The sequence below is a fragment of the Pristiophorus japonicus genome, chromosome 6 (genome assembly GCF_044704955.1).
Source record: "Pristiophorus japonicus isolate sPriJap1 chromosome 6, sPriJap1.hap1, whole genome shotgun sequence".
NCBI classification, from domain to species: Eukaryota; Metazoa; Chordata; class Chondrichthyes; family Pristiophoridae; genus Pristiophorus; species Pristiophorus japonicus.
In genome coordinates, this window is record NC_091982.1 from 244,528,816 (window position 1) to 244,544,563 (window position 15,748).

The 15,748-nt window shown below is 49.5% G+C and overlaps 1 protein-coding gene across 3 annotated transcripts in view; it reads left to right on the forward strand.

The window, feature by feature from the left end:
* Positions 1-15,748, forward strand: part of fndc3ba (fibronectin type III domain containing 3Ba) — a 411,236-nt gene that overhangs the window by 246,930 nt on the left and 148,558 nt on the right. For all 3 annotated transcript variants that reach the window (XM_070882439.1, XM_070882441.1, XM_070882440.1), the window contains exons 13-18: positions 2,083-2,257; positions 3,565-3,651; positions 4,572-4,710; positions 8,652-8,723; positions 9,463-9,581; positions 14,671-14,776. In XM_070882439.1, coding sequence (XP_070738540.1) covers positions 2,083-2,257; positions 3,565-3,651; positions 4,572-4,710; positions 8,652-8,723; positions 9,463-9,581; positions 14,671-14,776 — 698 coding nt within the window. The remainder of the gene's footprint in view (positions 1-2,082; positions 2,258-3,564; positions 3,652-4,571; positions 4,711-8,651; positions 8,724-9,462; positions 9,582-14,670; positions 14,777-15,748) is intronic.

Consider the following 15,748-nt stretch of genomic DNA (forward strand, 5'->3'; position numbering starts at 1 on the left):
CTCTCCCTTTCTCCCCTCCCCTCCCTCCCTCCTCTTCACCCCCTCCCTCCCTCCCTCTTCCCCCCCTCCCTCCCTCTTCCCCCCTCCCTCCCTCTTCCCCCCCTCCCTCCCTCTTCCCCCCCCCTCCCTCCCGCTTCCCCCCCCTCCCTCCCTCCCTCTTTCCCCCCCTCCCTCTTTCCCCCCCTCCCTCCCTCCCTCTTTCCCCCCCTCCCTCCCTCCCTCTTTCCCCTCTCCCTCCCTCCCTCTTTCCCCCCCTCCCTCCCTCCCTCTTTCCCCCCTCCCTCCCTCCCTCTTTCCCCCCCTCCCTCCCCCCCTCCCTCCCTCCCTCTTTCCCCCCCCTCCCTCCCTCCCTCTTCCCCCCTCCCTCCCTCCCTCTTCCCCCCCTCCCTCCCTCTTTCCCCCCTCCCTCCCTCCCTCTGTCCCCCCTCCCTCCCTCCCTCTGTCCCCCCCTCACTCCCTCCCTCCCTCTGTCCCCCCTCCCTCCCTCTTTCCCTCCCTCTCTCTTTCTCCCCTCCCTCTTCCCCCCTCCCTCCCTCCCTCTTTCCCCCCCTCCCTCCCTCCCTCTTTCCCCCCCTCCCTCCCTCTTTCCCCCCCTCCCTCCCTCTTCCCCCCCCTCCCTCCCTCCCCCCCTCCCTCCCTCCCTCTTTCCCCCCCCTCCCTCCCTCCCTCTTTCCCCCCTCCCTCCCTCCCTCTTTCCCCCCTCCCTCCCTCCCCTTTTCTCCCCTCCCCCTCCCCCTCCCTCCCTCTCTTTCCCCCCTCCCTCCCTCCCTCTTTCCCCCCCTCCCTCCCTCTTTCCCCCTCCCTCCCTCCCTCCTTCCCCCCTCCCTCCCTCCCTCTTTCCCTCCCTCCCTCCCTCCCTCCACCTCCCCCTCCCCTCCACTTTCCCCCCTTCCCTCCCTCTTTCCACCCCTCCCTCCCTCTTTCCACCCCTCCCTCCCTCTTTCCACCCCTCCCTCCCTCTTTCCACCCCTCCCTCCCTCTTTCCACCCCTCCCTCCCTCTTTCCACCCCTCCCTCCCTCTTTCCACCCCTCCCTCCCTCTTTCCACCCCTCCCTCCCTCTTCCACCCCTCCCTCTCTCTTTCCACCCCTCCCTCTCTCTTTCCACCCCTCCCTCCTCTTTCCACCCACCCTCCTCCACAAACCCCCCCTCCCTCCCACAATCCCCCCCCACCCACCCAGCATAACCACCCCTCCCACCCACTTACCCCCCCTCCCTCCCACACCCCCCCTCCCTCCCTCTTCCACCCCTCCCTCCCTCTTTCCACCCCTCCCTCCCTCTTTCCACCCCTCCCTCCCTCTTCCACCCCTCCCTCCCTCTTTCCACCCCTCCCTCCCTCTTTCCACCCCTCCCTCCCTCTTTCCACCCCTCCCTCCCTCTTTCCCACCCCTCCCTCCCTCTTTCCTCCCCTCCCTCCCTCTTTCCTCCCCTCCTCCCATCTTCACCCCCCTTCCCCCTCTCTTCCCCCCCCTCCCTGCCCTACCCGTATCCCCTCCACCCCTCCCCCTTCCTCTCCTCCACTCCTCCCCCTTCCTCCCCCCTCCCTCTCCCTTCCTCCCTCCCTCTCCCTTCCTCTCTCCACCCCCTCCCTCTCCCTTCCTCCCTCTCTCCCTCTCCCTTCCTCCCCCTCCCTCTCCCTCTTCCTCTCCCTCTCCCTCCCCCTCCCTCTCCCTTCCTCCCCCTCCCTTCCTCCCCCCCTCTCGCTCCCTCTCCCACCCATCCTCTCCCTCTCTCCCACCCACCCTCTCCCTTCCTCTCCCACCCACCCTCTCCCTTCCTCTCCCACCCACCCTGTCCCTTCCTCTCCCACCCACCCTCTCCCTTCCTCTCCCACCCACCCTCTCCCTTCCTCTCCCACCCACCCTCTCCCTTCCTCTCCCACCCACCCTCTCCCTTTCTCTCCCTCCCACCCTCTCCCACCCACCCTCACCCTTTCTCTCCCTCACCCTTTCTCTCCCTCACCCTTTCTCTCCCTCACCCTTTCTCTCCCTCATCCTTTCTCTTTCTCTCCCTCTCCCTCTCCCTCTCCCTCTCACCCTTTCTCTCCTTCCTCCCCCCCTCCCCCCTCACTTCCCGCTCACAGTGGGTTCAGCCAGGAGGTGGTCTGTTACACAGCGGGGAACCTCCCACAGACACCTGCGGCTCCTCGATTGGTGCGTGCAGGGGTCACATGGGTGACGTTACAGTGGACCCGGCCCGACGGTCCATCGGCGGAGGAACATGTCACCTACACGCTGGAAATGGAGGACGAGAGCGCGGTAAGTGTCTGCCTATTGCCCGTTGCAAGCCCAGAACGACACAGGAACAGGAGACCCTTCAGCCCCTCGAGCCTGTGATACAGGAACAGGAGGAGGCCATTCAGCCCTTTGAGCCTGTCGCACCATTCAATTAGATCTTAACTCCATTTACCCATAAACCTCAGAACCCTTGCCTAACAAAAATCTGTCTATCTCAGTTTTGAATTTTTCAATTGACCCCCAGCCTCAACATCTATTTGGGGGAGAGAGTTCCAGATTGCCACTGCCCTTTGTGTGAAGAAACGCTTCCTGACATCACCCCTGAACGGCCTGGCTCTAATTATAAGGTTACACTCCCTTGTTCTGCACTCCCACCACAGGAAATACCCTATCAATCCCTTTAATTACTTAAACATCTCAATTAGATCACCCCTTAATCTTCTGCACTCGAAGGAATACAAGCCAAGTCTATGAAGCCTGTCCTCATAATTTAACCCATTTAGCTCGGTATGAGCCTGAATGAGAAGGTTCTGGAAGCTTTGGGGATTCTAACTGTTCATATCTGATGTTGAATAAAACACGTGACTGTTAACGAAACCTTGCATCCTCCATAAACTTGAGCTCATCCAAAACTCTGCTGCCCCGTGTCCTAACTTGCACCCAGTCCCGCTCACCCATCACCCTCTGTGCTCACTGCCCGTGTCCTAACTCGCACCAAGTCCCGCTCACCCATCACCCCCCTGTGTTCACTGACCGTGTCCTAACTCACACCCAGTCCCGCTCACCCATCACCCCCTGTTCTCGCTGCCCGTATCCTAACTCGCACCCAGTCCCGCTCACCCATCACCCTCTGTGCTCACTACCCGTGTCCTAACTCGCACCCAGTCCCGCTCACCCATCACCCCCCTGTGCTCACTGACCTACATCGGCTCCCGGTCAGGCAACTCCTCAACTTAAAAATTCTCATCCTTGTTTTCAAATCCCTCCATGGCCTCTCCCTATCTCTGTAATCTCCTCCAGCCCCATGACCCTCCGAGGTCTCTGCGCTCCTCCAATTCTGGCCTCTTGAGCATCCCCAATTTTAATCGCTCCACCATTGGCGGCCGTGCCTTCAGCTGCCTGGGCCTTAAGTTCTGGAATTCACTCCATAAACCCCCTCCAGGATGCTCCTTAAAACCTACCTCTTTGACCAAACCTGCCCTAATATCTCCTTATGTGGTTCGGTGTCAAATATTGTCTGATAATCGCTCCTGTGAAGCGCCTTGGGATGTTTTACTACGTTAAAGGTGCTATATAAATGCAAGCTGTTGTTGTTTTTGTTGTTGCAGGGATGTGGCTTTCAGTCTAAGTACAGCGGTGAGGATGTGACCAGCACGGTGAAGTCACTCTCCAGAAGCACACAGTACAAGTTCAGGGTAAGCTGCATCTTTCATTGCTTTGAGTCTTTCCTCGAAGAGAACGCAGATTGAGAAGAGGCCGTTTTGTCCCAGACAGTTATTGGTTTAGTGACGCATGAGGCTAAACTTCACCAAGGCTTGCTGGGCTGGAGTTCCACACTCTTACTTCAAGCGTCAGCTGCAGGCAGCACTCTCGCCTCTGAGTCAGAAGGTCATGGGTTTGAATCCCACTCCAGAGACTTGAGCACATAATCCATGCTGACACTCCCAGTGCAGTGCTGAAGGAGTGCTGCACGGTCGGAACTGCCGTCTTTCGGATGAGACATTAAACTGAGGCCCCATCTGCTCTCTCAGGTGGACGTAAAAGATCATGCGGCCACTATTTCGAAAAAGAACAGGGAGTCCCTCGTGTCCTGCTGTTCTGATAATTATCCCGCAACCAAAATCATTAAAACAGATTATCTAGTTATTATCACATTGCTGTGGAGGCTGGGTTATTGAATATATTTAAGGTGAAGATAGACAGATTTATTGAACGATAAGGGAGTCAAGTGTTATGGGCAGCGGGCAGGGAAGTGGAGTTGAGGCCAAGATCAGATCAGCCATGATCTTATTGAATGGCGGAGCAGGCTCGAGGGGCCGAATGGCCTACTCCTGCTCCTAATTCTTATGATCTGACTGAATGGTGGAACAGGTTCAAGGGGCTGAATGGCTTCCTCCTGTTCCTAATATTCCTATCGAGTCAAAGACCAGGTCACGAGCTCCGAGAGGTATAAACGCACTTTAAAAAGATTCTGCCTTGTTGTTCAGGTTTCGGCAGCAGTCGGGTGCCGGCGAGCGGGACGTGGCTCGCGGACGATGGCGGGGTGCTCCGTCTCGCTCGTGTGCGGGAAGTGAATGTTGGGTTGCCGTGACGTGTCTATTGCTTCTTTCCCCAGCTGACAGCTTCCAACACAGAAGGCAAGAGCAGTCCCAGCGAAGTACTTGTGTGCATCACCAACCCTGACCAACCAGGGCCTCCGTCCACACCCTACATCACTGGCCCCACCACGTCTCACAGCCTTCACCTGAAGTGGGGTGCGTATAAGCCTGCCCTATCCCTTCTCAGAGTATTGCGACCTGTGTTTTTTGCCAATTATCTTAAATCTGTGCCTTCTGGTTACCGACCCTCCTGGTCACTGGAAACAGTTTCCCCTGATCTACTCTATCAAAACCCCTGTAATTTTGAACACCTCTATTAAATCTCCCCTTAGCCTTCTCTGCTCGAAGGAGAACAAGCCCAGCTTCTCCAGTCTCTCCACAGAAGCCCCTCATCCCTGGTACCATTCTGGTAAATCTCCTCCGCACCCTCTCCAAGGGCTTGACATCCTTCCTGAAGTGTGGTGCCCAGAATTGGACACAATACTCCAGCTGGGGCCGAACCAGTAATTTATCACGGTTTAGCATAACTTCCTTGCTTTTATATTATAAGAACATAAGAGCAAGGAGCAGGTGTAGGCCATTCGGCCCCTCGAGCCTGCTCCGCCATTCAGTAAGATCACGGCTGATCTTCTACCTCAACTCCACTTGCCTGCACCATCCCCATATCCCTTGATTCCCTTAATATCCAAAAATTTATCGATCTCTGTCTTAAATATGCTCAACGAGTGAGGCTCCACAGCCCTCTGGGGTAGAGAATTCCAAAGATTCACCACCCTCTGAGTGAAGAAGTGTCTCCTCATCTCAGTCCTAAATGGCCGACCCCTTATTCTGAGACTGTGACCCCTGGTTCTAGACTCTCCAGCCAGGGGAAACATCCTCCCTGCATCTACCCTGTCAAGCCCTGTAAGAATTTTATGTTTCAATGAGATCACCTTTCATTCTTCTAAACTCAAGAGAATATAGGCCTAGTCTACTCAATCTCTCCTCATAGGACAATCCCCCAATATCCCTCTATTTTATAAAGCCAAGGATGCTTCTTTAGCATGTTTATCAATTTTATCAGTTGGAGAGCACCACAATATGGTATCTGGGTCCCTGGGACACGGAAGCTACAAATCCGCCAGATTGTCCTCCACTGATCACAACCGTGTCCTGTGCCTACCATCCATTTACGCCATTTCTCAGAAAGCAGACAAAAAGCAGGAAACTATAGACTAGTTAGCCTAACATCTGTGGTTGGGAAAATGTTGGAGTCCATTATTAAAGAAGCAGCAACAGGACATTTGGAAAAGCAAAATTTGGTCAGGCAAAGTCAGCATGGATTTATGAAGGGGAAGCCATGTTTGACAAGTTTGCTGGAGTTCTTTGAGGATGTAACGAACAGGGTGGATAAAGGGGAACCAGTGGATGTGGTGTATTTGGACTCCCAGAAGGCATTTGACAAGGTGCCACAATAAGGTTACTGCACAAGATAAAAATTCACGGGATTGGGGGTAATATATTAGCATGGATAGAAGATTGGCTGACAAACAAAAAATGAGAGTCGGGATAAATGGTTCATTCTCTGGTTGGCAACCAGTAATGAGTGGGGTGCTGCAGGGATCAGTGCTGTGACCCCAACTATTTGCAATCTATATTAATAACTTGGAAGAGGGGACTGAGTGTAATGTAGCTAAGTTTGCTGATGATACAAAGATGGGAGGAAGGGCAATATGTGAGGAGGGCATAAAGAGGCTGAAGGAGGACATAGACAAGCTAAGTGAGTGGGCAAGAATTTGGCAGATGGATTATAATGTTGGAAATGTGAGGTAATGCACTTTGGCAGAAAAAATCAAAGAGCAAGTTATTATTTAAATGGAGAAAGATTGCAAAGTGCTGCAGTACATCGGGACCTGCAGGTACTTGTGCATAAAACACAAAAGGATAGTATGCAGGTACAGCCAATGAAGGCCAATGGAATCTTGACCTTTATTGCAAAGGGGATGCAGTATAAAAGCAGGGAAGTCTTGCTACAGTTATACAGGGTATTGGTGAGGCCACACCTGGAATACTGCGTACAGTTTTGGTTTCCATATTTACGAAAGGATATACTTGCTTTGGAGGCAGTTCAGAGAAGGTTCACTAGGTTGATTTTGGAGATGAGGGGCTTGACTTATGAGGAAAGGTTGAGTAGGTTGGGTCTTTACTCATTGGAATTAGAAGAATGAGAGGTGATCTTTAGAAATGTCAAGGTGGATGCAGAGAGGATGTTTCCACTGGTGGGGGAGACTAGAACTAGAGGGCATAATCTTAGAATAAGGGGCCGCCCATTTAAAACTGAGATGAGGAGAAATTTCTTCTCTCAGAGGGATGTCAATCTGTGGAATTCGCTGCCTCAGAGAGCTGTGGAAGCTGGGACATTAAATAAGTTTAAGACAGAGATAGACAGTTTCTTAACCGATAAGGAAATAAGGGGTTGTGTGGAGTGGGCGGGGAAGTGGAGTTGAGTCCATGGTCAGATCAGCCATGATCTTATTGAATGGTGGAGCAGGCTCGAGGGGCCTTTTGACCTACTCCTGCTCCTATTTCTTATGTTCTTATGGTTTCCCGTCGAAGTCACGAGAGAACTCCTCCCCCACCCCCCCCCCCCCCCCCCGTTCCCAGAATTTCAGGGCCTGGCTGTTACCTTCCAGTACGGGGAAAAAAAGCCTTAATTTCTCTTCATAACTACGACCCTGTCACCCATGGTAACATCCCTTATTGAAACTTATAAGATAATGAGGGGGCTCGACAAGCTGGATGCAGAGAGGTTGTTTCCACTCATAGAGGAAACTAAAACTAGGAAGCATAGTCTTAGAATAAGGAGCCGCCCATTTAAAACTGAGATGAGGAGGAATTTCTTCTCTCAGAAGGATGTAAATCTGTGGAATTCCCTGCTCCAGAGAGCTGTGGAGGCTGGGTCATTGAATATATTTAAGGCTGAGGTAGACAGATTTTTGAGCGATAAGGGAGTAAAGGGTTATGGGGAGCGGGCAGGGAATTGGAGCTGAGTCCATGATCAGATCAGCCATGATCTTATTGAATGGCGGAGCAGGCTCGAGGGGCCAAATGGCCTGCTCCTGCTCCTATTGCTTATGTTCTTATCCCAGTGAATCGACCTTAGCCATTGCTTCTATGTCCTTCCTACAATAGGGCTACCCAAGACTACACCTAATACTCCCAACAGTGAGCTAACTGAGGCCTTGTTCAAAGGCCACCTCACCTCCCTGCCTTTGCATTCTTTGCCGCTAGATACAAAAAAATAACTATTCTGTTTGTCTTTTTTATTCCATAGATTTCTACAGCAGAGCAACAAGCTATTTGGTTCATGCCGATGTTCATGCTATCTCTTCCCACCCTCCCTCCCTCCCTCTCTCCCATATCCCTCGATTCCCTTCTCCTTTAAATGCATCAATGCTCTCTGCTTCAAACACTCCACATTCTCACCACTCTCTGTGTAAAGAACTTCCTCCTAAAATTGATCAGTGAGTGACTATCTTATATTTATGCCCCTTTGTTCTGGTCTCCCCCACAAGTGGATACTTCTTATATACATCTACCCCATCGAACCCCTTCATAACTTTAAAGGCATCTATCAGATCTCCTCTTGGTCTTCTCATTTTACTCGTTGGCCTACATTGGCTTCCGAATCCCTCCATGGCCTCGCTCCTCCCGATCTCTGTAGCCTCCTCCAGCCCTGCAAGCCTCCGAGATCTCTGCGTTCCTCCAATTCTGGCCTCTTGCGCATCCCTGATTATAATCGCTCCACCATCGGTGGCCATGCCTTCAGCTGCCAGGGCCCCAAGCTCTGGAACTCCCTCCCTAAACCTCACCGCCTCTCTACCTCTCTTTTCTCCTTTAAGACGTTTCTTAAAATCTACCTCTTTGACCAAGCTTTTGGTCACTTGTCTTTATATCTCCTTCTGTGGCTCAGTGTCTGATTTATGCCCCTGATTTATGCATAACGCTGTGGGTCATTTTACTACATTAAAGGCGCTATATAAATGCAAGTTGTTGTAAAGGGCTCCATAGCCCATCATTAAATGCATTTCTAACACAGAATCTTTCAATCCCTATAGACCCACCCCAAGACAACGGCGGATCAGAAATTCTCAAGTACCTGCTGGAGATTTCTGAGGGGAGCTCGGAGGGTAGGTTCTTCCTAATGTTCAACTTTTTATTTTTCCCTCATTTTTCTACCACCTCCATTCCCGGCGATGCTGGATAATCCCTGGAGTCTGGACTCTGTAGGTAATGGTAGTCCTCCAGTAATCCTGTCTGTGTCCGAGGCCAGACAATGAGTGTCGGCAGGTCATTCATCCCGGGTACAGAGTGTTGGGATCACCCAGCTCCATATCCCAACATTCCCAGATACAGAGTGTTGGGATCACCCAGCTCCCTATCCCAACATTCCCAGATACAGAATGTTTGGATCACCCAGCTCCATATCCCGGTATTCCCAGATACAGAATGTTTGGATCACCCAGCTCCATATCCTGGTATTTCCAGATACCAAGTGTTGGGATCACCCAGCTCCATATCCCGGTATTCCCAGATACAGAGTGTTGGGATCACCCAGCTCCATATCCCGGTATTCCCAGATACCGAATGTTGGAATGACCCAGCTCCATGTCCCGGTATTCCCAGATGCAGAGTGTCGGGTGCAACCCCCCAAGAGCAGCGCTCAGGTGAGACGCCGTTTGCCAAAACGTTGTGAGTAACACTGGGCTGCACGACCCCTTGTGCCAGGAACGGTACTGTGACTGCTTGACCCTAGTGGGTTGTTTGTGTATTGCGGCTGCATTGAACTTTTGCAGTGAAGTGTCGGTGGTGATTCGAGGAGGCCTTTTCCTGCGCTGCTGAGTTTTTTCTTTCATTGACCCTTCGCAGGAAGCCAATGGGAGGTGGTTTACAGCGGATCAGCCAATGAGAACGTCTGCCACCAGCTGAAGCCAGGCACTTTGTACAGGTTCAGGGCCTGTTGTATCAGCACCGGGGGTCACAGTCAGGTACAACAGCAACTTGTTCTGATGTAATGCTTTTAACATCGTAAAAACGTCCCAAGGTGCGTTATCAGACAAAATTTGACGCCGAGTCAGATAAGGAGATATTAGGACAGTGGAGGTGGGCTTTAAGGAGCTTCTTAAAGGAGGAGAGAAGGTCTGAGAAGTTTAGGGAGGGAATTCCTGAGCTTGGGGCCCAGGCAGCTGAAGGCACGGCCACCGATGGTGGAGCGGTTAAAATCGGGGATGCACAGGAGGCCAGAATTGGAGGAGCGCAGCGATCGCGGCAGTAACCTGGTTTCCTAAACATCCCATCTCGTGGCCATGGCTACGAATACATCTCCGGCCGTGATCTCTTTAATGGTCTCCTGGAGAGGAGAGGCTGCAGAGTGGCTCAGAGAGGTTTCCTCTCCATCTCAATATAAAGGAGAATCTCTGAATACGTCGCCCTTCCCGTGAAGTAGCGGCTGGAGAAGCCCCGAAGAATTTCCTAGTCACTGCCCCCCCCCCCCACCGGGATCAAAGCGCCCCCCTCGGGCAAGGGATGGGAGGAGAGAGTGGCTATCCTGCTCCTGATCGCAGTCACCGGGACTCTTGTTGGGAAGGGTTCAGGGATGAGTTTGGGAATTGTCCTTGTCTTTTGATGGGCCACAGAGGTGTGAAACTTTCTGACTCTCGCTCTCCCTGGGCTAAAGTCTTGAAAACTGGCCACCTGGAGACCCAGTTGGATATGGAACTGTACCTCATCAAGAAAAAAAGGACTTGCATTTCTATAGCGCCGTTTACGACCTTGGCGCCCCACAGCGCTTTCCAGCCGGTGAAGTACTTTTGAAGTGCAGCGGTTTCAATGTGGGAAACGTGGCAGATGATTTGCTCTTAGCAAGATCCCACAAAGAGCAATGAGATAACCACCAGATAATCTTGGGTGTTTTTTTTAGTTATATTGGTTGAGGGATAAATATTTAGCCAGGACACCGGGGACAACTCCCCATCTCTTCTTCAAAATAGTGGCCGTGGGATTTTCTCGCCCACCTGAGAGGGCAGACGGGGCCTCCATGGGATATGGGTGTCGCTGGTAAGGCCCGCATTTGTTGCTCATCCCTAATTGCCCCTCAGAAGGGTCGTGGTGAGCTGCCTCCTCCTCCTCCTTTAAAGCACTGCAGTCCGTGTGGTGAAGGTGCTCCCACAGTGCTGTTAGGCCGGGAGTTCGACCCAGTGACAATGTCCTGTGTCATCAGTCACCATGGTGACTGGGCAAGGTCCGATTGACCTGCTTCTGGTCGTGACGGAAACAACATTGCAGAAATTAATATGTGCCTCACATAGGATAGTGCGTTTCCAAACCTGGTGCCAATCACATCCCCAAAGGGCATTAGCTTCTGCTGATGACTATTCAGTAGGACATCTGCTGATCATTTTGCCTGCAAATGATTTAAAACATCTCGCTAATGAATCTCATCTGGACAGATTAATTCCGTTCCAACTTGCGAAACTACATTCCCCGCCGATTTGAGTAAGAGTTATAACCTATCATTTGATAGTCATTATTACGCAGATTTACATCGAATGTTTTACAGCATAGAGGCAGGCCATTCGGCCCATCTGGTCCGTGCCGGTGTTTATGCTCCACACGAGCCTCCTCCCATCCTACATCCTCTCACCCTATCACTATAACCTTCTATTCCTTTCTCCCTCATGTGTTTATCCAGCTTCCCCTTGAATGCATCGATACTATTCGCCTCAACCACTCCCTGTGGCAGTGAGTTCCACATTCTCACCACTCTCTGGGTAAAGAACTTTCTCCTGAATTCCCGATTGGATTTCTTACTGACTATCTTATATTTATCCCTAGTTTTGGACTCCCCCACAAGTGGAAATATCTACCTTATCAACCCCTTCATAATTTCAAAGACCTCTATCAGGTCACCCCTCAGTCTTCTCTTTTCTAAAGAAAAGAACCCCAGCCTCTTCAAACTTTCCTGATAAGTTATAACCTCTCAGTTCTGGGATCATCCCAGTGAATCTTTTCCTGCACCTTCTCCAGTGCCTCTATATCCTTTTTGTAATATGGAGACCAGAACTGTTCACCGTACTTCAAGTGTGGTCCAAACAAGGTCCGATACAAGTAACTTCTCTGCTTTTTAATTCCCTACAGAAATGAGCCCCAGTGCTTGGCTTGCTTTTTTAAAATGGCCTTCATTGAGTATTTACATAGCACCAGCAGACCTCCACTGGCATTGCTGATGGTGATGTGAGAATGCGCTGTTTTACAATAGCCAGAGCCTCGCCCACTGCATTGTTATAGCCCAAGTGACCACCCCTGGCAGTGCTCTTGATTAGTGAAAGGGCTAAACCTTCCATCGGGGCAGGCGGCAAAGGATATCAGTCGGGAATATCGTCCGAGCATCATATTGCATTGGATGCCAGTGGCAACATAGCCCCGCAAAATTGGGACCTTTAATACCCCATTCTGCGCCCAAGAAACAGGCAAAACGCGATCCAATTTTGCCCCGAAGTATGTTCCTATATAATGAGGGGAATGTTTCAATCTTGATAGCCTTTTTCCTATTGGCCTTAAAGGAAGTGTCTTGAGGGAAGCTATGTGTTACTAAGCTGACGTATCTCTTTGTGGCCATAAAGTCTAATTGCAATAAAAATGTCCACCCTGAGGTTAATTAGAAGCTTATTGATGTGGCTGAGGGACATTTATCTCTAGGTTGACAACAGCTGGTAAATTCCCCCTTCTCTTCTCCAGGAAGGCACCTAACCATCAGTAAAAAACCAGCAGGAAATCATTGGCTTTCTTTCTTTTTTATTTTAATGCTACATTTTCATTGGTCAGTACCGTACCTGTTCAGGTATGATTGGTAGCAGTTTTAGCCAATGAGGATCATGGGTGACAGGTGCTCTAGATCACGATAGGCAGATAGACATAGATAGACACAGATAGATAGAAAGAAAGAAAGACAGATATAGGAGGATAGATAGACATAGATAGACAGACAGATAGATGGATAGACAGACATAGGTGGATAGATAGATGAATAGATAGACATTGGTGGATAGATAGGCATAGATGGATAGATAGATATAGATAGATACAAAGACAGATAGATAGACAGATACAGACAGACAGATAGAGAGACAGCGACAGATAGATAGACAGATGGAAAAATAGTTACACATCTTGATTGATATGTACATAGATACATAGATGGATAAATGGATAGATCTACAGATAAATAGAGATGCAGGACCGGATTAACCCATAGGCTAATAAGGCTGTAGCCTTAAGCCCTCCTATCTTTTTGGCCCTCGAATTTAGGCCCTAATTTGTATATCATTAACCTTAAATTTTTGTCACAGGTTGGTTAAGCAATGTCATATCTAACTACATAATTATATCTTTAGACGTGCAAAATATTGCGTCCTTATGGCTCACTAAATCTTTCTGGCCAGTCTGCTGTGTGCTGTTGCATTGAAGCAGTTTTTTAGATTTGTCCAAGATTTATATAATATTTTCACTGCATCAACCAGCTGTTGAAAGATTCTGACAGATTCACTATCAAAGGGATGTCTACTGACCAAATCACTCTCCGGGACACGGTGGCATGCCAATGCTGAAGCTGTGAAGGCACTCATTCTGAAAAATTGCAACATCCTCAAGTCCCTGGAGAGAATCAGAGATGATGAATCTCAAAAGCTAACAACAAGAAAAGATGCAAAGATACTGTGTGATGCAATGCATAACTTGGAGACTGGCATTTTGTGTGAAGTCTGGAGTGATATACTTCAATCATTCAACAGATGCAGTCTAAGTTTGCAAAGTGCCCAAATTGACCTTTCCACTGCTGTAAACTTACTGAGGAGTCTTGGAATTGTTCTTCAACAAATGCAGGACAGTTTCGATAAATACGAGGCTCAGGGGATTGCAGGAACAGCGAACCAGGAGTATAAATCAGCGAAACGCCGCAAAAGACATGTGATGACGCAACTTCACACACATTCAGCGATAAGCAAGCCTTCAGAGTTAATACATTCCTCACAATCATTGATAAACTGAAGGATGCATTAGAATATCAAATCAAGGCCTATGTCGATATTGACAAGGCCTTTAGTGTCCTGGCAAATTGTTCACATATGTCAAGCTTCCAAGTCAGTGAAGGTATCAGACACTTATGTCAGAAATATCCAGATGATCTCCCAGTAGATTTTACTGAAGAATTTCCCCAATTTGTTGAATTTTCAACCTTCTCAAATATAGAAAGAAAAGAGGCTGAGAGCAGGTTCATGTGGATGTACCATGTAATCATTGAATCCAATGTGATGGGATGTTTCCCAAATGTAGAAACTGCATTACGGCTGTATTTGTCATTAATGGTCACTGATTGTAATGGAGACAGTTCCTTCTCTCTTCTCAAAAGGATAAAACATGTCTTACGATCCACCGTGAATCAGGAGCATCTCGCTGCTTTGTCTCTTGAGTATTGAGAGTGAAATTGTCAGAGCTTTAAATTCTGATATTATTCACGACTTTGCCAAAATCAAGGCACTTACCAGTCTTTGTTTGAAAATATGTATTCAGAGAATTTATATTTGATATCACAGTTTAAAGCCAGGAAGAAACCATTCTCTGTTTGAATTGTATGCTGTTTTTGTTTAATGTACATAGCTTTGATTTTTATTAGTTGTTAAATTTGGATAAATATACAATTTTATTTGTTTGATTTTATGAATTGTATGCAATATATAGTACATATATAGGCCCTTCCCTCTGATTAGCCTTAGGCCCCTCACAGCCTTAATCTGTCCCTGCAGGAAGGTACATACATACCCTATCCCACACGATTCATTTGCTGAAGGGATATCCTGCTCCAACCTGCCCTGAAGGACACATTGAGAGAGGTTCTTTAATAAGTGCTAGAAAATCTTGCCAGCTGTGAGCTAGTGTTTGATATTCGAGTGAAGATATTCAGCACAGGAGGAGACCACTGTCCTCGACCCACTTGCTGTGTTATGCAGTGTTACCTGCCGGTTGGATTCATTCCACAGTGTTACCCCGAGGTAATTCTCTCTCTCTCCTTTCCTGCTCCAGTGCTCCGACAGTCTGTCCATTCGCACGCAGAGCATCGCCCCCGGACTGTGTCACCCGCCAAGGCTTGTTGGGAAACCGAAGCACAAAGAGTTTCAGATCCAGTGGGGTAAGTACAGTGCGTACAATGGGCTCCTGCACAGACATTGCTGGTGCCGGTGTATCTCGCGTTATTAAATGGGCAGCTCTTTGTCGGGGTCGAGTGTTCTGGTGAAGAAAGAATGAACTTGCATTCTTATGGCGCCTGTCACGACATCTGGAAACCCCAAAGCACTTCACAGCCAATGAAACACTTTGTGAAGTGTAATCACTGTTGTAATGTAGGTAATGGGGCAGCCAATTTGCGCACAGCAAGCTGCCACAACTAGATAATCTGTTTTTTAGTGATGTTGGTTGAGGGATAAATATTGGCCCCAGGACACCGGGGAGAGCTACCCTGCTCTTCTTCCAGTAGTGTATCATTTAAAGCCACCTGAGAGAGCAGGCGGGGCTTCGGTTTCATGTCTCATCCGAAAGACGACACCTCCGACAGTGCCGCACTCCCTCAGTACTGCATGGGAGTGTCAGCCTAGATTATGTGCTCAAGTGCCTGGAGTGGTACTGGAACCCACAACCTTCTGAATCAGAGGCGAGAGTGCTACCCACTGAGCTGAAATCTAAAGGAAACAGTATGAGAATATTCCATTTAAGGAAATGTCAGTGGGTAGCACACTCGCCTCTTGAGTTAGATGGTCGTGGGTTCAAGTCCCACTCAAGGGACTTGAATACATAAATCTAGGCTGAGGAAGCGCTGCACTGACGGAGGTGCCATCTTTCGGATGAGACGTTAAATCGAGGCCCTGCCTGCTCTCTCAGCTGGGCGTAAAAGATCCCATGGCATTTTTTTGAAGAAGAGCAGGGGCGTCCTCCCTGGTGTCCAGGCCAATATTTACCCTCAATCAACGTAACAAAAACAGATTATCTGGTCATTATCATGTTGCTGTTTGTGGGAGCTTGCTGTGCGCAAATTGGCTGTCGCGTTTCCCACATTACAACATTGACTACACTCCAAAAGCACATCATTGGCTGTAAAGCACTTTGA